Source organism: Pelophylax lessonae (assembly GCF_965119305.1).
Source record: "Pelophylax lessonae genome assembly, chromosome: 5".
Taxonomy (NCBI): domain Eukaryota; kingdom Metazoa; phylum Chordata; class Amphibia; order Anura; family Ranidae; genus Pelophylax; species Pelophylax lessonae.
The window spans coordinates 184076060-184101071 of NC_138772.1; the positions used below are offsets into that span (position 1 = coordinate 184076060).

A 25012-nucleotide genomic window follows, 5' to 3' on the forward strand; every position below is an offset into this window, starting at 1 on the left:
TCTTCTTACTGGGGAAACTAATATTGAACTGTCTGGGTGGGCATTGACCTGAGTCATCTAGGCTTGTCTAGGTTACTGATTGTTAATTAGCTTACTGTTTATTTTGATCACTGTTTATGGTTATGTTGGCTCTTCATTAGATGTACTGTTTGATGTAGTGTTGAGATTACTTTTTACAGTTTGCATTATTTAGGGTAATGTGATTAACCCTTTAGTAATATTCTCCCCCAGTCCCAGACCGGCATCTATCTACATATCAGTGCTAGGATCCATCTGAACGTGTAGCACCACCTAGCGTGATGACGTCATATGCACTCCTCAGAGATGATTTCCCTGTATATATACATAGGTTCCTGGCTTTTACTAACATAGTCTGCAGTGCATAGCACATTATGATGTGATATAGTCAGAGGATTGGAGGTAACTCCATCATGCCTCCTGGATGAAAATGTGCACAGCACATTGCTGAACTCCTTCTACTATCTTCTACAGAAATAGGAACAGGGTTAGGCTCTCCACAGCCTAACCATATTTCTGTGGGCACTAAGAAACTGAGTAAATTCACAAAGACTTTTCCAATACCCGCACAGACTTGACTGTGCAGTTTATGAGAACTGTCCTAATCCTAAAAGGGTATTCACTCCTCCTAAGCTTTTTGCTGAGATCTATCCATTAAGAATGTACCCTCTTTCCAGGATTCTGTTGATGGGCATCTGGAAGTCCTTTTGAAGACCTTCTCTGCTCTTGTGGGTCTTGCCCTGCAGACAGCTATTGCTGTCTGGACAGGACAAATGAATAGAGAACATGAACCTGCTTTTGAGAATCCTGCTCTCTGAACAATTACAACTGATGCAATTGGCATTGTTATTTTGTGTTTATGCTCTAGGGCAGTGATGGCGAACCTTGGCACCCCAGGTGTTTTGGAACTACATTTCCCATGATTCTCATGCACTCTGCAGGGTAGTTGAGCATCATGGGAAAGGTAGTTCCAAAACTTCAGGGGTGCCAAAGTTTGCCATCACTGCTCTAGGGAATGTGATTTGGCAAGTCTGTAGAATGTCCCTTATCTCTGTACATATGCACAGGATTTAATGCCTAAAAGCTTGGTCCCCTGAACCTGCTAGTAAAAACCATCTTCAATTTATGCCTTTTAATGGTGAACAACTGTTTGGGGAATACCTGTACAAATTCACCAAGGAAGCATTTTCAACCAAAATAGAAGCCTAGGTCTCCTACAGCTACTACTACTTTTCAGATAAAGAGTTTCTTTCACTCTCCCTAGGCATCCTCATTACTTCCAAACTAAGGCTTAGCACTTCCTTTCATTGCAAGCCCTGGACTCCTAGGTCCACCAAATGTACCTAGAAGCCCCCCTCACAATGAATGAAGTAAGCCCCCCTACCTGTACTTCAGAGACCTCCCTCTTGAACATAATGTGTTAGAAGACCTCACTTGTAAGGTTGCTTACCTTGTAGCCATTACATCTGTTAGGTATGTTTTTGAATGTGCAATTCTTTCCTGCAAAGAGACGTTTTATGTTTTACACAAGATCAAAATGGTTTTGAGACCAAAACCGTTCTTCCTGATCAAGGTGGTCTCTCCTTTCCACTCTATTAAGGACATTGTTCTTTCCTTCCTTTTATCCTACCCCAATACATTGACAAGGAAGTCGCTCTACATGCTTAGATGTGGTCACTGGTCAGGACTGTCAGGGTCTACCTGAAAGCCACAGCTTCTATTCGCCAGACTGAGTCCCTATTTGTCCTGCCTGTGGTCATTAATAGAGGGCATCCAGTTTCCCATTCCATCATTGCTGATTAGATCAGGCAACTCATTAACAGGGCATACACCCCTAGAGACAAAGTTCCTTCTTTTCCCTATCAGGGCCCATTCCTCAGGGCTGTTTGTGTTTTTTGTGCTTTTCAGCACCAAACATCTACTTCCCAGATTTACAAGGCCACCACTTGTCCTCTGTTCACAAGTTTTCAAAGTTCTACCAGGTGGATATTTAGGCCACGGCTAATTTGAGCTTCATGTCACCTGAGTGATTTTTGACGGTTCTGTTTTGCTATGTTGTTTTCTACCCTTCAGATTATCGCTTGGGTACTATAAAGCAATAAATCGTTTGGTAACCATAACACATGTAAAAGACAAACACCCACCCAAAACAGCTGTGTAAATTATCTTAAAAAGATAATAATAATTGCAAACAAATTAGAAGAATATAAAAGCCTTAATAAAAAAATAATACATAATTAGATAGTGTTCACAAAACATAAAGTTCATTGCATGATTAAAGTTTATCAAATGATTCACAGTCCAACAAAACCATTATAAAGTGCTTCAATGAAGAAATAAAATTAAAACAATATTCAAAAATGTCTGCAAGGAATGTGATCCAACCAATGTCTCCATACACACAGACAGTTCCAAAAGATCACATGGTAATCACAGCATTCAGATAGTGGTCCTCTCCCAAGCATCTGCTTGTGGTGATCTGCTCACCCTATAATGTGGAGCCCTTAGTTGAATAAGGAACTGGCACATGTTAATCCTCAAATCATTCCCCGTATATGTCAGTGTATACTGCCATCCAATTTCCAATTCCACGTGTATACCACCATCCAATTTCCAATTTGACCTCAGGGTGTCATGCAAGAGGGCATATAGAAAATCAGTGTACGATACATCTTTATTACAACATAAAAACAAGTACTTAAAAACCACAACTCACATTAAATGGTGCTATTTCCTAGCACAAGAAGGACAACATGATCACACATAGAGATATCCTTACCGCTTCCTCCTTCCAGGTATGCATGTGCAGTTTCTAGGTTACGTGATGATGTCATCAGATCCAGACTCCGCTCAATTATTTTTATTATCATAATTTATCAGGAACTGTATTGCTTGGAAGTGTCCCATGATCCAAAAATACAATTCCTTTACTGTACAATTAAGACGGATTTTGGATTACCTGTAAATTGATTATCTTGAAGTGCAGTACAGGACAGAGCCCCCGCTCTCCCTTTCCAAGTAGCCTGATGTCATATCTGTATTTGTCATGAACCCTCCTAGGAATTTAGGTTGTTTTGGGAAAACATTTTGAAATGCACCTGTCACTTAAATTTCCATTGTCATTTGCCTTAGTAATTATGATAGTGGAAAAGAGAAGTGAAAATTAATTTATTGAAGCACCAGTGCATAAGAGAAGGACTTTGGATTCAAACTATGCCTGGATGCTTAGCTGTTACAGCCAATAGCAAGCAAAAGGACATGGCTGCACATAATTGGTAGTGGATAGCACAGCATGACATATTATAGAGCATAATGTCAATCTATAATGTGGTATCCTCCTCCTTTGTTTGTTTAAAATCTACCTTGAATAATTGATCTGAAGAAATATTGATCCCCTGAAATCCTATTTCCTAAATCCTGTTGTTTCATAGAAATGATTTTTACCTCTCTCAAAAGTGTGCTGTGTCATTTAAGGGCTATATTCAGACAAGTAGAGGATTGTCATCCTTGTCTCCTGTTCTTTGCCTGTTCTTGATATGCCTACTGAGCTATATTCTCCAAAAAATGTTATTTCTCTTGACACCTTCCCCTTTTATCTCTAACCTTTTACGCCCCTGTGTTTTCCTTTTCTTCCTCAAGTTATTTCTGTCCTTTATTTTTTCAGTTCACCTTCAGTGTAAAAGCTTTTTCCATATTTGTACTTTTTACATAAGAGACACATTATTCTGTTATTTGTTGTTTTGACATAGTCATCATTTTTTGCTAGTTTGTGACATAGTCTAGATGTAAAAAAAAAAAAAAAAAGTGTGGGAGCAGAAGTAGAACAATTTTCCTGTAATGATCAGGTTTTATCTTTTTTTCCCTCAAACAAGGATCTGTTGTGCATTGCTGTCTTGAATGGAAATAAAGTAATTAAACAATATTGCCCCTAGGTTCATTAAAAAATTGAAAGTGTCATCACCTTCAGGCTTTATACAGCGCTGGAAGACTTGTTGGCTTCTAGCCACCTATGCCACAGAAGTTCCTTTTGTGGTGTGCAGTAGGGTCCCCAGCTGGATTCTCCACATAGAATTGAAATTTAAATTGTGGCTTCATTGTATGCTTTAGAGCTCAGCTAAATAACTTATAGCCATGCCAGGGTGTGAATCTGCAATCTTTTTTGTGATTACTCAGAATTATAAGTAAAAAGTGAGTTGCTGAACCCTATTCCAAACTGACATAAAAGTTTTGTTAAACTTGATATTTAAAAGGATAAGTTCACTTTAAAAAAAAAAAGTTTTGCAGGTAAAAAAATGTGTATTAATTATTTTTTGTTGCAGCAGCCTGGAAAGCATTACAGAGAGGGGGGCAGCGGGCGGCAGCTGTAGCATTGGGAACATGTTACATGTTCCACCCTAAAATCGGGTGGAACATGTAACTTGTTCCCAAAGGTGAACTTATCCTTTAAAATGGCATGTTTAAAATGTGATGTCTGTTCCTTTCATCTCCCCAGATCTCTGTTAGAGTAGAGTGTGTCAAATTTTGAGATTCCGCTTCATGCTGATTGCAAACAAGCAACCTTAATAACAAATCAGGAATCTCCTGGGGACTACAGAATACATTGTGTGACACAACATAATGTCGTGTGGCAGCTGGGAAATTACTGCTTGTAGGTTTATTATTAAAATATACCTAACACAGCATTGCTTCTATATACACATAGGCAGGGGTTGGCCAAAGTATTTAGAAACCACTAATAAAAGCTAATATAATCATTTGCATGTTGCCCAATAGTGTGTTTTTCCTTCTCAAAGAAAGTGGTTGGCTGCCACACACATTCCTATACTGCATAATGGGCTTCAAGTATAAAAGTATTTGATATAAGGGCTATCTGTGTTGACTATAGCATTATGTTCTGTTACTAAGTACTAGAGATCGACCGATTATTGGTGGGGCCGATTATCGGAGGCCGATATTCACTTTTTTTTTTTTTAAGTATCGGTATCGACCACAAACTTGCCAGTATGACCGATATTGTCTAGGTGGTTGTACCGGAGTGATGCCTGCAGCTGTAGCTACAGGCATCACCCCAGTACCGTTTTTTAGAGCCGACGGTCGGCTTTCTTGTAATGACAACTGATGCGGCTGAGCAGCCGCTCGATTGTCGTTACAGGGAGCGAGACCAACTTCCCTGCCTCGCCCAGGTCTCCCAACACCAGCTGGTACGTCCGCTGGCTGGCCAAAGACCGGAACAAAACCGCATTCGGCTCTGATCAGGTCTCAGATGTAAAAACCCGGAAGTGATGTCATGACATCACCTCTGGGTACTGGAGCCTTATAGGCGCCAAATGTTTTTTTTTTTTTTAATTACAGCATTAAAAACAGCCCACCTTGCCATTTTGAATGATTTTAATTGCAGAGGAGGGGTTTGGGGTCTTTCAGACCCCAGATCCTCCATAAAGAGCACATGTCACTGCCTATTACTGTGACAGCAATAAAAGTGATCAAAAATGTTTTTTTTAAAAGGACAGTGTAAAAATAAAAACTTTAAATGTGCAGAATATTGGCACCGAATATCGGCTATCAGCCTGAAGGGTGGCTGGAAAATTGGTATCGATCCTGAAAAAACTATATCGGTCAATCCCTAATAAGTACTGTTTCCATGATATAGAATTTAAAAGTTTTAAGCAATAATATATTACTGCATCTAACATTATGTATTTTAATGGCCATTTCTTTTGAGTTATCATTTTAAAGCCTGATGTGACTTTCACCTTTTACGTGGCTGTTTTTTCATTTACTTTTATTGTGTTAATGCAGAATTTCAGCCTTACCTGTTTCCATCCCACCTGCTAACCCATATGGAAGAAAAAAGTATTTCCAATATATTTAGGGAATTTTAGAAATATATTGAATATGGACAAAATTGTAGCATTTCAAATATATTTCAAATATATTTTAGAAAAATAAATTAAGAATGTTTTTTTAAAATATATTTTAAATATATTTTTCTTCCATGTGGGAATGTATCTGGTGCTTGGTTAAAACTGTGCTGCTCTTTAATTGTCTCTTGTGCCCTCCCCACTATGTGCTTCTGAATTTTCATTGAAGGGCATTGTAGCATGTGCACTTCCTGTGTGCATATATTCATAGGACTCGCTGTCTTCGACATGCCCCCTCGGCTTCAGTGGGTGTCAGCCACTGTTTCTGTGCTTTTGTGGTGCACACAGCTTCCATAGTGTCAGTTTCATCTGCATGAAATAGAGTCAAGTCACATTCACAGCTCGTAGATGTGGGAAAATCATCAGGGGGTCCTGGCAATTAGCTGTGGGAGTCCTGGCAATTAGCTGTGGGAGCCACCAGCCACCCATTGCTTTCAGTTGGGGCTGCCATACATAGCTAATCGCTTGCACCTCTTGCAGGCTTGTGAAAGAACCCGAACAGTGCCTGCAGCTGATTGGATGTAGCCACTGTCTGATTGACTTTTTTTTCTCCTGGGGATTTTCAGATGGAAGTATGTCTGGCGGGAGGGTGCCAACAGAACCGTGCATAGCTTGAATTTTCAGCTGGTTCATCAGGAACCGGATGACATATGCTGTTAATTTGGCTTGCCTAACATTTTTTTGAAACCTGAGGTTACTGCACATTACTTTTGCACTCTGACCAAATAATTTTTTGCACAGCCTTAAAACCATACAGGAAAATAATAAAATACTTTTATGTTGAGGAATTAGTCCATTACTGTTAACTTCTATTAATTTTAAAATATTTTTTTTGTTTGTGTTGCTAAGGTAACCAGCTACTTCACAGAGGACTTCATTTTCAATGCAGCTATTTCCCAGCTAATGAGTTTAAGCAACATACTCTTGGTAAGTGCATATGCTGCCTCCAACCTGCCCTCCCTTTGCAAATGTGTAATTATGAACTGTGGTTGTTAGTAATGAGAAGTCCTCTTCTCTTGGCCAATCGAAACACAAGTGGAACAGATCATTGTGCTGCTGCTGCTTTCTGATCATAAAAGAGACAGCTTTGAGTATTTTTGCAGACAAAATGGAAATATGTAGCACTTTCACTGTTTGCCAATGTTTTCTTGCTCTCTGGAAGTGGTTCTTTGTTTTACAATACGAATGAAAGGGTTGATGTCTATGTAGCCAATGGCATCTGAGATGCATTTCCAACGCCAAATGCAATATATATGAACAACGACAACTGGTATGGAGCGTCAGTTAAAGAGGAACTGTACTGTGGAAGCTGTCCCCAATAAAAGGCAGGCAGAAAGCAAAGTACTAGCAGCCAGAATTGCCTGTGTTCTCCCTGAAGCTGATCTTTTCCCTTATGACTTACCTTCTGTACTTTGTCGCTATGTGAAGATGGCTATCTTGGTAGATGCAGGGTTTTGCTTCCTTATGTCGAAGCCTAAACCCAGAAGAACAGTGAGCAGCACAGAAGTGACATCACCAAATATTGCTTTACATTTCAAAGAGAGTGCCTAAAGCCTAGTACACATGGGCCCAATGTTGGGCGGCATCGGTCAGCCTAATAGAAACCGGCCCACATTCATGTACTGCAGCCGGTCAAACAGAAGCCTGCTTGGTTGAACGAAAAAAAAAAAAAAAAACTAGCAGTGTTTACCAGGCTTTAGATCTCACACAGCAGATATACAACTATGAGACTGTAGGCATATAAAGTGCCTATGCACCCTTACATACAGGGAAGGGCATTGTTATTTTTCATGAGGAATTCCTGACAAAAGGCACATTTTCAGGATACTGTTTAGGCAAAGTTAACATTTTTGACGTTCCCCTTTAACCACTTTGCACCTGCGCTATAGCTTATAAAGACGGTTACAGTGCAACTTAAAATGCCGCAAGGGCGTACATAAACGTCCTCCCATTCTCGGGGCTCGCGCACGGCGTGCTCTGTGATCGCCAAATCCTTGGACTCGGCTGATCACAAAGCAGGGTAAAGGGCCAATCACAGCGGACCCTTTACCATGTGATCAGTTGTCAGCCAATGACAGCTGATCACAGAAGTAAACAGAAGCTGGTTTCTGGATATTTTGTTTTCTACAAAGCAAGACGTTAAAGGGCTTCTGTTAGAGGGACATTGGTCCCCTTAGTGATCACTAGTGCTGCAAATCAGTGCCCACCAAAGCCACCTATCAGTGCCCATCAGTACTGCTATTCAGTGCCCACCAGTGTCACCTATCAGTGCTGCCAATCAGTGCCCATTAGTGCCTCCTGATCAGTGCCCACCAGTGCCGCCTCATCAATGCCCATCAGTGCTCATCAGTGAAGGAGAAAATTATCTGTTTGCAAAATTCTATAACAAAATATATAAAACGTTTTGTTGTTTTTCAAATTTTTCAGTCTTCTTTTGTTTGTTTAGCAAAAAATAAAAACCCCAGTTGTGATTAAATACCACCAAAATAAAAAAAATGATAAAAATGTAATTTGGGTACAGTGTTGCATGGCCCTGCAATTGTCATTCAATGTGGGAGAGCGCTGAAAGTTGATAATTGGCCTGGGCAGGAAGGGAGTATAAGTGCCCAGTAAGCAAGTGGTTAACCCAGCAAATCTTCAGTTTTTGATTTCATTTTAAAGCCCCACCCCAGGTTCAAGCTTTTTTTTCCCCCCACCCTTCCTTCCAGTAACCTCTAACCCAATATAATAGGTTTTCCCCCCTTACTGTGTAAAATCAGATATACTCAGTCCCCCCTCCAGATCCCTCACTGCCACCAGGTGCAGGGGACAGCGAAACAAGCTGTGCGATGGAGCCACATATAACCAATCCTCTGATAACAGTCATCTTGTTTACCTTGGAGAGGGGTTTTAATATGAATTGGGAGTGAAAATGAGCCCAGTAATAACACAGTGATGGTTTACCATGCATCCTCTAATTATTATTATAGTTACTAGCAAAAATATGTCTGGCGAAAAAATATAGGATGCGTAATAATCTTTTAGTGTACTTAGAAACAGAGAGTTCACCTAATACCTAATAAACAATTCTTGGGATGCAGTATATTAGGGATACACAGTACAGTGGATAAAAATGAGTCAACTTCGGACCAAAATAAAGAAACGATTGGACTAGACCAAAATCAGTGAAGGAAGTCGGCCTTTGCCCCACAACCACGGAAACACTGTGGCGTGGAGCGTAGTCCCATCCTACACATGCGATAAGGGGTAAGATGACTATGATGAAAAATCTTTATTTGTATCACTCTCTCTCTGGAGGCTATGACCGAGTTTTTATAGGTATCTACAAATTCAGTTCAATCATCATCAGTAAATTGAATATCTAGTGCAGCCGCAAACCTCGGATTAGAATCCGTTAGCAGTATAGAGTAATATTGAGAGATCGGTTTGGTACTGTCTGAGCTCCTGAGTAACTTCTCTAAAGGGGCTATCTGCAACAGAGTCGAAAGCGAGCCAAATTGTGCGCTCAAAGCATGGCCAAGCTGAAAACAAAAAAACAAGCAAGAGGGGGAAGGCCAAAGTCCTCCCTCAACTGAACAAAGGACTTAAGGCCCTGTTCTGTATATAAATGGCAGAGGTATTTAACACCCCTGACAATCCAGTACTGTGGATGGGGAATCATGGATAATTCATCTAGAACAGCCTTGTTCCAAAGCAGATTGTTGAGAGAGGCTTCCCATGTATCTTTAGAAAAATGGACTACTATGGTAGTAAAGAGAGACAGCGTAGTTTGTAGCAATGTTGTTCCAGGGCCAGCTGGTACTCGTCTACGGTATACAATAATGTGCAAAGTCTCACATGAGGAGACTATCGCGACTTCTGTGGTGGTACAAGCATTATGTGGAGATGGATGTAACCAGTCATGTACCACAACTAGCCAGGATGATAAATAATAAAGTAAAAATTTTGGGAAAGCCAAACCGGCCATATGAGCGGGTAATTTCAGAATTTCCAGGGCCATTTTTGGAGCACACCTGTTCCAAAGGAAGCTTTTGCATAAATAATCAAGTCTTTTAAAAGAGGATTTTGGAATTTTACAGGGCGCTTTTGAGAAGAAAAATCATTTTTAACAAATTGGCTCTGCCCATCATGTACAATGGGAGATTCATCCACTGGCCAGTGCACTGTTGTAGCTGGGCAATGGTAGGACATAGATTGGCAGTCACATAGGAGCTCAGAGGTAGCCTCACCACCACCCCTAAATAACGGGAGGAATGGACTACTTGATGTTGAGAACTCGGATGGACCACCCGTTCTGCCTCTGGGTCTAGGAGAAAAAGACTGGATTTGGACCAGTTGATCCTGAAACCTGAGAATCCACCAAAAATCTCCATCTCCTGGAACAAGGAGCATAAGGACTCAGAGGGGTCAGCCAAATATATGAGGGTATATTCAGCATATAAAGAGATTCCCTCTTCCATAGTGCCGATGATAAGTCCTTGAATAGTAGACGAAGAACGAATCCAAACCACTAAAGGTTCAATGGCCAAGGCAAAGAGGAGTGGAGACAGGGGGAAACCCTGTTAAGTTCCTCTTGATATGGAGAATGTTGGGGAGACAGAGGTATTGACTAATGCTAGCTACCGGATCTGTGTATAGGAGCTGTATCCAGGCAATCGTCCGAGGACCAAACCCATAAAGTTCCAAAACAAGTAGGGCTACTCTACACTATCAAATGCCTTGCAAGTGGCCAAAGACACAATAAAAAGCTGACATGATCTGTGTCAAAGTAGGCTTAGCAGAGGGTTTTTTACAGGCTCATCTGGTTCTGCAGATTCAGGAGGGAGTTCCACTAAGTATGTAGGGTCATGTGAGAAGCCAGGAACTCCAGGACCTGTGGGATAGAACTGATCCTCCTGCGTGTCCATCAGAAAAACCGCGGCTGCTATAGCAGAGGAAGGAGCTGGGTTGCGGGCGCCATTTTGCGTGAGGTATATGTCTAGCATTCTGGCCGCCATAGCCAGCATACATTTCACATTGCCAGCAACTGTGGGGGTAAAGGCATTCAAAATAGGCTTCGCACAATATGTTGGATCCAATTCCACTATAAAAGTCTATACTTTGTTCTATGGGCATAAATGTGTTACAAATACTCTTAAACATGACAATATAGTGTTCCAGAAAGAGACTGCCCATGACACCCGTATAGAGGGTGTATATTTTGTACAGGAGGGCCTACATAATGTACCACCGTGTATACAACGAATAAAAGAAACAAGGTGTGTATGTTCAATAATGGAGGATATCATGTTCTCAAATTAATAAGATACCGGGTATGTAGATTTAATACCAGAGGATGAATACAATGCACTGTCATGTATATACATTTTTTATAACAGAAGCATTGTGATAGCCACACTCATCAAAGAGCAGCTGCAGTCAGAGAGGATGAAGTTTTAGTAGTAGAGATTCTGGGTACTCAAAAGACTTTCAGTATGGTAGCAGAAAAAATATTTATTCCATACCAGTGTTTCCCAAAGTAGAAAAAGGTAAAGTCCTTTGAGTGCATAGGAAATTTTACTGTAGGTAATTCAAGATATAAGGGGCATATATGTTCACTGCAAGAGAATGTGCAGTATTTGGTCCACAGCATTGTATTTACATTAAAGGGAATTTAATAAAACTTGAGCAGACAGAATTTGGAGTAGCTGTGTATGGTACCGAATCAGCTTTTATCTTCAGTTTATTCAGTTAAAATGTTATTAAACCTTTGTTTCTCTTTCGTTCATTGATGGACACAGCTTCAGATCTTTATAACCATTGGGTTATACTGCCCCCTACAGGAGTAGGACACGGCAGAAAAAAAGTCTGGCTAAGCCCATTGGCAGTCTCAGGGGGTATACTTCCTCTCTCAGCTATTGGCACTCAGTTTTTTTTTTTTTCTGCATAGTCAGGACCTAGTTCCTTGCTGGGATCTCTGGTCCTGGCAATTTTTTCTTTTTAAATATACATTTTTTTCTCCAGGATTTTTCCTGCGAGATCGACAATCAACTGCCGTAATGGGTGAAGGGCTGGATACTCTAGATCCAGTGGTCACCCCAATATGGCCTGTGAGCTCTGCACTAGGTCGGCTGCGACATAGCCCCAGTGGACGGGGGCTGGCCTTCGAGTTAAACGCCTCGCGAGGACGCATACGACTGGGTCTCGGCTCAAGTTGTAGCATTCCTCCTGTCCGACAGCCCCCCATTTTGATGGAGAGGGGTTCTGTCTGGAGCGTTGCCACCTGGTCCCTAGCTGTCCCCCCTCTCCCCCTGGAGGATTTTGGGTAGACATGGGCCCCTCCTTGGGAGGGTCTGACTCCCGGGTTCCCCTCCTTCATGTCAGGCACCCCCCCTTGTCATCTGTCCTGCATCCATCGTGGTGCCGCGCAGGGCTACCATTTTGTTGTAGCCTGTGTGTTTCAATACACGACGACTATGTTTGTGTAGTCTGGCAGCCATTATGCGGTGGTTTGCCGTTGAAAATACTGGTGGCTATGACAGATGAGCCCTGTGGGCAGCGATTTAGGTGGTGGGAGCCCCTCCTCATCCCCTGGTCCTAACTCCTGGATCCTTTCACTTCCTGATCCCTGCACATGGAGTTAAGATTCTCCTAGTGGCTGCAGGTGCCTGTTTCTGCAGGGTGGTGAGTCTGGTGGGGTTCTCTCCCTCTCCGCTCAGGATCGCTTGGTGCTTGTGCCTGGCGACCGGGTGGTGCTGCCAAGTGCGGTGGTGGTTGTCCCTTGCATTGTTTTACACTTTCTGTGGGGTCCCCCTGGGGACTCATGGAGTCTTTGGAGCACATGTACCCACCTGATCCCCTGTCTGAGGATGCAGGCCCTCCAGGTCCCATCCATCCATCAATGCATTGACAACGGTCCTGGAGTCTTTTGCGTCCCAGGTGGAGGTGGTCTTCGGGCGACGGGCTAGCAAAAAGTGCTTCCCCTGCCTCATCTGTCTCTTTAGATCCTGAATCCGATTTGGCCACCGCGGACGTGGGTCATCCTGCGGGGTCTGCATCCACGCTCCTGAAATACTCAGACATACTGCGCACAAATAGGCGCTGGTGGAAGCACTAATTGTATCTGTGCGTGAGACCTTGAAGATGCAGGATGCAGCTGCGATGGAAGAGAAGGTTCCCTTTGGCACTCACAAGTCATCCAGAACGTGTTTCCTTTCCCCACCTATTTTGACAGAATTGTCGACCAAAGCGTCTCCGTGGGGTCCATAAGCGTTACCCCTATGAGGAGTCCCTTCTTAAGAAGTGGACTGTGCCACTGACTGTTTGGAGCTACCCTGGATGACATCATAAAAGTTCTAACAGGGGGGAAGAGTACCTTTCTTCCACAGGCTACTAAGGGCAAGGAACCTTGTCGTAGATATGGGTCTTCCTTTACGGCTCATAAGAAGTTTTTTCGTCCCTCATGGTTGACTGACAAGGGTGCTTACCTTCACATTCCAATATATGCCAGTCACCAGCGCGTCCTCCGCTTTGCCGTGGGAGAGGAGCATTATCAGTTTGTGGCGTTACCCTTTGGTCTCGCCTCTGCTCCTCGGGTCTTCTCAAAAGTGTTGGCCCTGGTGCTAGCTTTGCTATGCCAACGGGGGATCGCGGTACAGGGCTACTTGGACAATCTGCTTTTGCGAACGGAGTCTCCTTCTGCTCTGGTGGAAAACCTGTAGATCACAATACGAACTCTGCGGGAGTTCGACTGGATTTTGAATTTTCAGAAGTCTGCCCTGGTTCCGTCCACAAAGCTGGACTATCTGACTCTGGACTCGGCCTTAGCCAGAGTGCTCCTTCCTCTGGACAAAATCCAGAAATTGCAGGCTGCAATTTGTCTCCTGCTGTCCAAGAGATGGTCATTCCTCCGGACTTGCATACAGGTGCTGGGCCTGACATTGTCTACCTTTGAGGCGGTTCCGTTTGCACAGTTCCATACCAAAGGGAGGTCCCTGCAAAGGGAGATTCTGACCAAATGGGACAAGAATCTGCAGTCTCTACATACGATCAGATCTGGCTGAGTCGGGGAACGAAGGAGTCCCTGATATGGTGGCTTTGTTTTCCGGCGCTTCGGCTGGGCCAGTCCTTCCTCCCCTTGTATTGGACAGTGGTCACCACGAATGCCAGCCTGTCCGGCTGGGGAGGCGTTCTCGGCAAGCATTCTGCTCAGGGGATCTGGACGCTGGAAGAGTCCAGACTACCGATCAATGTCCTGGAACTCCAAGCGATCGATTGGACGGATCGTCTTCAGGGTTGCCCGGTGTGCATTCATTCAGACAATGCCACGGTGGCTTATGTTAATTACCAAGAGGGCACAAGAAGTGTTCTGGTGGCCATGGAGGTAGCTGGCATTCTAAGATGGGCAGAACAGTTCGTTCCAGCCCTCTCTGCCGTGCCCAGGGTGAAAAACCGGAAGGCGGATTACCTCAGTCGGCAGACGTTAGACCAAGGGGAGTGGCCCCTTCGTCCGAAGGTGTTTCATCAGCTGTGTCTTTGGTAGAGCACCCCTGAGGTGGACTTGTTAGTGTCTCAGCTCAGCAGAAGGGTGTAGAGGTTTGTGGCTCGGTCAAGGGATCCTCTGGCAGATGCCACAGACGCACTGGTGGCCCCATGTGGTCAGTATCGTCTGATTTACACCTTCCCTCCTCTCAAGCTTCTGCCAAGACTTATATGCAGGATTGAGGCAGAAGGGAAAAGGGATTCCGGTCATGTTAGTGGCTCTGGACTGGTTTCTCCAGGCTTGGTACACTGATCTGGTGCGGCTGGTCACCGACGTTCCTTTGAAGCTACCTCTCAGGGAGGATCTTCTTTCCCATGGACCGATCTTCTATCCTGTTTTGCAGTCGCTGGCTTAAACAGCTTGGCTGTTGAATGCCAGGTACTGAAGGACAGAGGTTTATCTGAGTCGGTGATTCCTACACTGTTAAAAGCTAGGAAATCTACTTCTAGGAGGATCTACCATCATACATTGCGTGGTGTGAGTCTCTTGGGGTTCATCCACGCTCCTTCTCCGTGGCTCGGCTCTTGACCTTCCTTCAAAGGGGAGTTGAACAGAAATTGGCCTTGAGTACCATCAAGGGCCAGGTGTCGGCTTTGGCAGTTTTCTTCCAATGACCTTTGGCCACACACTCCCGGGTGCGTACCTTTCTTCAGGGTGTCCGACATTTGGTTCCTCCAGTATGGGCTCCATTGCCGCCTTGGGGGGGCCTCAATTTGGTGCTTTTGGTCCTCCAGAAGCGTCCCTTTAAGAATCCTCGGGAGATTCCCCTACTTACCCTGTCCCACAAGGTGGCCTTTTTGGTGACGTTCACCTCTGCGAGCAGGGTGTCAGAACTGACTGAGTTATCCTGTCGTTCACCTCACCTGGTGATTTACAGAGATTAGGTGGTTCCTCGCCCCTGTCCGTCTTTCCTTCCAAAGGTCATCTCTGATTTTCATTTGAATGAAGACATTGTGAAGACACCTGTGTCCCAGATCTAAACATCTGAAGGAAATTGTCTTGCATGCCTTGGATGTGGTCCGGGCAATTAGGATGTACCTGGAGCTACGGAGTCTTTCAAGAAGTCAGACTCTCTCTTTGTGCTCACGGGTGGGCCTTGTAAAGGGTTGTCCGCTTCCTCTGTGACCATTTCCAGATGGATCAGACAGACTGATTCAGGCCTATTCCATCAAGGGTCAGCTTCTTCCTTTCCCTGTTAAGGCACACTCTACTCGGGCGCTTAGTGCCTCCTGGACTTTCCGTCATCGGGCGTCGGTGACGCAAGTTTGCAAGGCTGCCACCTGGTCGCTGGTGCACACTTTTACAAAGTTTTATTAAGTGAATGTGTTGGCATCTTGCGGATGCTTCTTTTGGCCTCAAGGTTTTGCAGGCTGCTGTTGAGAGGATGTATTTTTTTTTCAGGTGGGCTCCAGTTGTTTTGGTTGAACTCCTGTTGCCTGGTTGGCTACTGTTTAGCATTGGGAATTTTTTTGCTGTTCCCACCCCTCATGTTTAACACTGCTTTGGGACGTCCCAATGGTTTTGAATATCTGAAGCTGTATCCGTCAATGAACGAAAGAGAAAATGGGGATTTTTTACTTACCGTAAAATCCATTTCTCTGATGTTCATTGTTCATGTTCATTCTTCTGACACTTCTTGTAACTAAACTGATTGCCTATAGAAGAGAGAGGGAGTATACCCCCTGTGACTGCCCATGCGTGTAACCAGACTTTTTTTCTGCCGTGTCCTACTCCTATAGGGGGCAGTATAACCCAGCGGTTATGACGATCCGAAGCTATGTCCATTAATGAACATCAGAAAAATTTGGGATTTCCCAATACTCCCTGTCTCTGTGACTATGAATACACATACGCTTTAACCTGATAATTTTACTGCCACCAGAATCTGAATTTCAAGTAATATAATTGTTTTTAGGTTTGTTTTTTCCTCTGTGTAGTAATAATTTTCACTGGCAACTTCCTAGATTTTTTTATTACCGTAGTTCTGATCCATAAGATGTGCGTCATAAGAGGAAAGTAAGAGTCTGCAGCAAATATTGTAAAGTGAGGCAATATAATAATACAGATAACTTGCTCCCAAAAGCTTAAAATCTCTCCAAATATAATTTAGTGAAACAGAATGTAAAAATGTGGAGAAGCTGTGATAAAGCTTTGCCTGTAGATAAGTACTATAGCTTTTTTTTTTTTTTTAATCTATATAATCCTTTTATTCTTTTGCTAGTTCCCAGGTATGATCAAGCAGCACTGACACTGTGAATTACATCCTGAAAGTTGGCCTGTTTGCCAGAGGAATGATTTTGATGAATGTGTAATGTTCTTATACTATGACACTTGCATTGCACCACAGACCTAATTAACTGCTGTTATTGGGATCACTGGTAGATAAAAATGACATTTGCTATTTTTGTTGCACAGTGCCAGTGTTATCAAGTAACTGGAATTCAGTTTCTTAAACATGCCCTAAAAATACAGTGTATATCATACTATAGGCTCGGGAAAGGTTGCTGCTTATAAACCAAGGATATTTACAAAGATCTGTAAAGTTAAAAATGATCCTCTAGCGCAGTGTTTCTCAACCTTTGCGAAGGCATCAGCTATTGCAACTCCGGTGGCTGGCCAACGTTTGTAATGCTGCACAATAAAAACCTGTGACTTTGTATAAACCTGGCCATACATTATACAATTTTCTTATTCAATTTCCTTTAGATTTACCTTAACTATGTAGTGCAAGGGCCTGCCTGATTGCACACAGTTTAAAAGTCTTTAGGTTTGACCTCCTATTATATGGTTTTAGTAAATCCAAAGGAAAATTGTACAATAGAATTGAATGATGTATGGACAGCCTAACAAAAAGGCAGGCTTGATCTACCATCTGGCTTGTTGACAATACTTGGGCAATTTTTACATATTTCGCAAAGGCACCCCTGAAGAACCCAGATGGCACCCCAGGGTGCAGCGGCACTCTGGTTGAAAATGGCTGCTCCAGACAGGCAGGGCAGTGCAGCTGGTGCTTGTTTTAATCTGTAACATCAGACTATGCTTTTCCTTTAAGGCATAGTTTATAGCCTTTTACTGCTTTACTCTTTTTTTTTTTATTTAAATTTTATTAATTTTCCAATATACAATATACAGATAAATTTATAAGACAATAGAAAAAAAAAGACGACTACTCCCTCCTACCTCCTTCCCAACCCCTACCCACCCACTGCTGCTTTATAGTTCCTTATTTAATTTGATGTCTCTTCCTATAATTTTCTCATTTCCTCACTATTTTATATCTTCAATGGATCTGGAATAATAATTTCCATGTATCTACTAGATTTTTTAAACTCCTCCCACTTTTTCCATTTTTTTTTTAACCGATATGTTAAATGGTCCTCCTGTCGACTACCAATATATTCCATCTGCTTTACTCTCTTGAACTATTTTTGTATCTTTTTTTTATTTGTATTTTTTTTTTTTTTTGAATTTGAGTGCTCTAATTAACAGGAATGGTTATTCACAATACTCGCTGGTAATGTTGGCTTCTTTTAGAAGCATTTGTTGAGAAGTTGCAGCAGATAATAGCAAACTCCTACAATCATTTTTTGCTTCCCTTGGCTTTTTTGTGCTTTGAGTTTTTTTATGTAGATAATTATTTTGCCTGCATATTATAATTATCAAATCTGGACAGTAGGTGATGAACTATTAAAGATTAGACAGCAAACATCTACGAAACTGCAAAAATAGATTGCCTACTATTGGGAGATCTGCAGTAATGTATGTGCTGTCTTTTTGTGCCTTTTCACCTCTCCCTTATAAAAGCATTAAAAGAGACCATGGGAGCCATTTAGACCTGCCTGTTGTTATAATGGATGTAGCAGAAATACAAGATTAATAGGGTCCTTTCCACAATGCTTTCCTTTGGGAGATGGGATCCAGGAGAAAAAGAAAACAGACAGGAAATCTGTAAATATACCATTACTTTATTTTAACCCCATAGTATTGCTTAACTCTATTGTTAGTGCAAAAAAAATGAATTTGAAAGATATAAGTATAAGTGGCACTATTCTACATATCTATGGTAAGGTCTTACTTTCTGGTATTCCTGCTGCCGATATCCTAGCTATAGCTAAATGGCTGCATGAACCGAATCCATGAGCTCCCACAACATATCTATGTGCCAATTTGCTTTGACTCTCCTGCAGAACATCCAGGTACTCCAAAAACGTGGGTTGATCTATTAAATGAACAGTGAACAGCTTCTGTGCCCTCCTATATATAGAAGGTAAAAAAAGCACAAGAGGGAGCAGTGCAAAGTCATTATCTGCAAAATATTGTTTCCATAACAATTGGATTTCTGGGGTACCCACGCACTTTACAGATGTTCTAGAGTAACATGAAGGCACATGGAGATGCCTGCTTTGGCAGTACAGTAAACCCCCCTCCATCGCGTGGGTTACATTCTGGACCCACCCGCGAAAAGTGAAAATCCGCAAAATAGAAAGATCCTATTTCAATACACCCTAGGCATGTTTTTATAACTTTCACTGTACTTTTAAAAGCATTTTAAGGTCTTTAAACACACTTTTAAAACAATAGAAACACATTTAAACACATAAAAGATACTGAGAGACAGAGCAAGAGCAATGGAAAACAGAAAAATATTTAATTAACAATGATTTAATTAGTAAAATAATATTAATAGGTCTTACAGAAAAAAAAAAACACAAAATACCGGGACCGCAAAAACTGAACCGCGATATAACGGGGGTTTACTGTATATGTCAGTTCACTATGTTTAAGCGCTATGCAAAGTGGAGGAGAAAGTTTTAATACTATGTAGGCATTAGATGCTTACACCCAAATTGACCATGCTAAATGCATGTGGGAAGAGCAGAATAGTGACATTACAGTGGAACTACACTGCATCTCAGCACCACAAACCAAAAACACTATATTTTTTTTAATTTATATATACACTACCGTTCAAAAGTTTGGGGTCACTTAGAAATGCCTTTATTTTTTAAAGAAAAGCACTGTTGATTTCAATGAAGATAATAAATTAATCAGAAATACAGTCTAGACATTGTTAATGTGGTAAATTACTATTCTAGTTTTAATGGAATATCTACATAGGTGTACAGAGGCCCATTTCCAGCAACCATTGCTCCTGTGTTCTAATGGTACATTGTGTTAGCTAATCTTGTTAAAAGGCTAATTGATTACAAAACCCTTGTGCAATTATGTTAGCACAGCTGAAAACTGGTGTGCTCATTAGAGAAGCTAAAAAATTGGTCTTCCTTTGAGCTAGTTGAGTATCTGGAGCATCAGCATTTGTGGGTTCGATTATACTCTCAAAATGGCCAGAAAAAGAGAACTTTCTTCTGAAACTCAACAGTCTATTCTTGTTCTGAGAAATGAAGGCTATTCCATGTGAGAAATTGCAAAGACACTGAAGATTTCCTACAACGGTGTGTACTACTCCCTTCAGAGAACAGCACAAACGGGCTCTAACCAGAATAGAAAGAGAAGTGGGAGGCCCCGATGCACAACTAAGCAAGAGGACAAGTACATCAGAGTCTCTAATTTGAGAAATAGATGCCTCACAGGTCCTCAACTGGCAGCTTCAATAAATGGTACCCGCAAAACGCCAGTCTCAATGTCCACAGTGAAGAGGCGACTCCGGGATGCTGGCCTTCTAAGCAGAGTGGCAAAGAAAAAAGCCATATCTGAGACTGGCCAATAAAAGGAAAAGATTAAGATGGGCAAAAGAACACAGACATTGGACAGAGGAAGATTGGAAAAAAGTGTTATGGACAGACGAATCTAAGTTTGAGGTGTTTGGATCACACAGAAGAACATTTGTGAGATGCAGAACAAGTGATCAGATGCTGTCTGATGCCATCTGTCAAGCATGGTGGAGGTAATGTGATGGTCTGGGGCTGCTTTGGTGCTGGTAAAGTGGGAGATTTGTACAAGGTAAAAGGGATTTTAAGGAAGGCTATCACTCCATTTTGCAACGCCATGCCATACCCTGTGGCCAGCGCTTGATTGGAGCCTATTTCCTCCTACAACAGGACAATGGCCCAAAGCACCCCTCCAAACTGTGCAAGAACTATTTAGGGAAGAAGCAGTCAGCTGGTATTCTGTCTGTAATGGAGTGGCCAGCGCAGTCGCCAGAACTCAACCCTGTTGGAGTTGTGGGAGCAGCTTGACTGTATGGTACATAAGAAGTGCCCATTAAGCCAATCCAACTTGTGGGAGGTGCTTCAGGAAGCGTGGGGTGAAATTTATTCAGATTACCTTAACAAATTCACAGCTAGAATGCCAAAGGTCTGCAGGGCTGTAATAGCGGCAAATGGAGAATTCTTTGATGAAAGTAAAGTTTGAAGGACAAAATTATTATTTTAAATAAAAATTATTATTTCTAACCTCGTCAATGACTTGACTATATTTTCTAGTCATTTTGCAACTCATTTGATGAATAAAAGTGTGAATTTTCATGGAAAACATGAAATTGTCTGGGTGACCCCAAACTTTTGAACAGTAGTGTGTGTGTGTGTATATATATATATATATATATACATATATATATATTTAAAGCAAACTCCCCCATCTATCCATGTCTCCATGGTTTATTTTTCTGAGGAATCTGTTTGAAAAACACCCCCTAGCGTTTCTGGCCATCTTGAGTAAGGGCAGATGATTAATGTAGCATTTGCTTCCTGGAATCCATCTACCCCTTGGTCAGCCAGGCAGGCAGGAGGGTGTAATTAGGTGAGAAAACATCCCCTTCCTTCCTGAAGACTTCTGGAATATATGACATCTTTTTCCTAGACCTTGAAAACAGGAATTAACTGAAAAAATAAAAAAAAAAGTTTCAAGCAAGTAAATATATACTTTTCTATTTGTGTAATAATGCTGCTAGCAGCATAAGGATTGCAAATAGTCAGCGTTGATTGGGAGAGTAAAGTTCCTCTGTAAAATGTAAGCTTCTTCAAGGACTAGGACCATTGTGAATTGTTTTCCTTATATAACGGTTATATTAGGATAACATAAATATTCTATGCAAAGTAATTTTTACTGTACAAAAGAATTTGCTAAACTTTTACTTCAGTTTTGTATTACATACCGTATATACTCGAGTATAAGCTGACTTTTTCAGCATGTTTTTATATGCTGAAAAAGCACCCTCAGCTTATACTCGAGTCACAGTCTCACTTACCTTTTAAAAATCACGCCGCTGGCGCTAACACGTTACCACGCTTGTGCCGTCTGCCCGGGAATAGCCGAACGTGCGGGGGCTTTCCAGTGCATCAGCAGTGCATGCGTGGTGACGTGTTGGCGCCGTGCCGTGCCATTTTTTCACGACAGGTGAGACTCCTCTGCAGCTCCTGCATTTCCTCATGCAGTGATGCGGGCATGGTACAGGACTATCTCCTGTACCATCTGTTCCATGCCTGTACCATCACCTGTGCCATGCCCGTACCATCACCTGTGCCATGCCCGTACCATCTCCTGTGCCATGCCCGTACCATCTCCTGTGCCATGCCCGTGCCATCTCCTGTGCCATGCCCGTGCCATCTCCTGTGCCATGCCCGTGCCATCTCCTGTACCATGCCCACAGCCCTCATCTCCTGTACCATGGTGGTCCAGTTGGGTCCAGAAGCTGCTGCATTTCCCACCCTAGGCTTATACTCGAGTCAATAAGTTTTCCCACTTTTTGGTGGTAAAATTAGGTGCCTCGACTTATATTCGGGTGGTCTTATACTCACATATACTGCACTGGTTAAATGAAAATTGCTCATTCTGCTAATGAGAAAAATTTTCTAGCATGTCCCTTTTGAAATTTTCATATGAACAGATTCGTATGAACAGATAGTATATAGTATAGTAATGAACAGAGAATCGAACAGTTTTTACAAATACTGATATTTTTGTCCAATTTTCTAATAATGTATACTAGGCTTTACAATTTTTGTCAGTCCTAGCTGGAGAGATTTCTATTACTTCCTGTCCTGACATGAAAGTAATAAAATAAGGAAATAAATAGTTTTAGCTGAAGTTGAGCTTTAAAGTATAACTAAAGGCAAAACTTTTTTTTAGTTTTGAATGGAGTGCAGAGGAATTAGAACACTTTTCAGTTTTTATTGCTGTCTATGCCTCCGTTAAGGAGATCCACCCCCACTATTTATCCTGTTTACCATTATCATTGAAAGTGAGAGTAAAAGAAAAACCCCAAATTTTGTGTTGTCCCCAGAAAGGCGATAGTGGGGAAATGTTCCAATAGGGCACTTGTTCTGGTGACCAGGAGGTCCCCAAGGAATTCTCTTAATTTGCAGGGATTTTCTCTCATTTCCTGTTTGGCTATGGGGCATGAAATGAAGGGAAATCTCTACAATATGATACAGATGGTGAAAAAAAATCTGTCAGGGGTTATAACCCTCCCTTGTTCTATCCAAAAGTTTTGCCTATAGTTCTACTTTTACACAATGCTATGTTATGGTTTTACATCATCACCTTTCCAGTCTAAAAACCATAAACATCACTCACCAGATGGACCAATGTTAACTTATATACATGATAATTTTATAATTGCTTGGCTTAATTCATTGCTAGCATGCTAAATGAACTGACACTTATTACTGTCTACAACAGTTAGTAAATAGTGGAAATAAATATATAAAAAGCTGATAACAGGCAAATGTGTTCTAATCAGGAATCTCTGTGGCGTTCTCTTTTAACAGAATTTGAATGTCTGTGTCCTAGAAATGGAATTCCTCTGTTTAACCACTTAAGCCCGGAAGATTTTACCCCCTTCCTGACCAGGCCCTATTTTGCGATTCGGCACTGCGTGACTTCAACGGACAATTGCGCGGTCGTGCGATGCTGTACCCAAATGAAATTGATGTCCTTTTTTTCCCACAAACAGAGCTTTCTTTTGGTGGTATTTGATTACCTGTGCGATTTTTACTTTTTGCGCTATAAAGAAAAAAAGAGCGTAAATTTTGAAAAAATAACAATATTTTTCACATTTTTTTATATGAAATTCACAAAAAAAAAAACTGTAAAAATCAAAATTTTTTAACATTTTTGGCCAATTTGTTTTCTGCTACATATGTTTGGTAAAAAAAATCACAATAAGCTTATTTTGATTGGTTTGCGCAAAAGTTATTGCGTTTGCTAACTAAGAGAAAGATTTCTGTCATTTTTGGTGTTTTTTTTTTAACGAGTAATGGCGGCGATCTGCGATTTTTTTTTGCGGGACTGCGACATTGCGGCGGACAGATCGGACCCTTGACTGACATTTTTGACACTTTTGGGGGTACCAGTGACATTACTACAGTAATCAGTGCTATACATATGCACTGTTACTGTAAAAATTACACTGGCAGGGAAGGGGTTAACTTTATTGGTGATGCAGGGGTTAAGTGTGTCCCTAGGGGCATGCTTCTTACTGTAAAGGGGTGTGGCTAGTGATGTAACCACAGAGACATACGATCCTACATAGCAGGATTGTTTACATCAGCCGTCTGTCTTTCTCCCTCTCCACGGGGAGATCGCGAGTGACTGGCGGACATCGGGTCCGCCGGTCACACGCGCGGACATGTTAGGGAACGAGCGGGGGTGGGAGCGCTCCTCCGGCAGCGTGCGCTCGCCCCCTAGAGGCTCACAGGCTAGCGACGTAGTCCTACGTCACTTTGCCTGTACGGGGCTGACCGCCGCAGTTAATAGTCGCGCGGCGGTCGGCAAGCGGTTAAACTGTATGTATAGCCAAACCTTTTTTTTTTTTTTTATTCCATTTTGGATAAAGTGAGTTGTAAAGGGTTAAACCCATGATAGCTTACCTTTCTGTCTGTGTACCATGGAAGAAATGTCCCTTCACTTTCTGTCCGAGAGAGTCACCAAGAATTTAGAGGAAATGTCCTTCTTAAAGTGGAAGAAAACTTCCATCTCTGATTTGTACCTATAGGTAAGCCCTCTAATAAGGCTTACCTGTAGGTATTGTAAATCTCTCCTAATCATGCACCATTTAGGAGATATTTACTAAATATGCAACCGATAAAATCAATGGCGCATGTGCTCTAAAAAAAGGCCACCCTGGCCATTCCTTTAGCGCCCTGTGCTGTAAACAGCGGCTCCCCCGTGCAGTCACAAATCCAGAAAGGAAGACGGGTAAAGAGGGTAGCGGCCTCCAGCGGTGACATTGCATCGCTGGAATGCTTCGTTTTTATGTATGTTTCACATAATGTACTAATATGTGATGCATACTAGCATATTATGCCTTTACCTATCAGGTAAGAAAAAAAAAAAAAACTCACCCAGCGGTTTACAACCACTTTAAGCCCAGTACACAGGATCAGAAAATCTTCCGAAAAATACGGCTTTCTAAGCAATTGTACGATACTCTGGTCGTTAGTGAGCCGAAAGGGCAAACATGAAAATTTCCTTGTACGATACCAGATCGTACAATTTGAATTTAATCAGTACAGTTCATCCGAAAATACAATACAAATAAAATACGTTACATCACTTTCAAATTTTTTGTTCTGTCGTAAGAGAATTTTTG

At 42.0% G+C, this 25012-nt stretch overlaps 1 protein-coding gene across 2 annotated transcripts in view; it reads left to right on the forward strand.

Moving 5' to 3' along the window:
• Positions 1-25012, forward strand: part of LARS2 (leucyl-tRNA synthetase 2, mitochondrial) — a 355149-nt gene that overhangs the window by 310109 nt on the left and 20028 nt on the right. For both annotated transcript variants that reach the window (XM_082258151.1, XM_082258152.1), the window contains exon 18: positions 6789-6866. In XM_082258151.1, coding sequence (XP_082114277.1) covers positions 6789-6866 — 78 coding nt within the window. The remainder of the gene's footprint in view (positions 1-6788; positions 6867-25012) is intronic.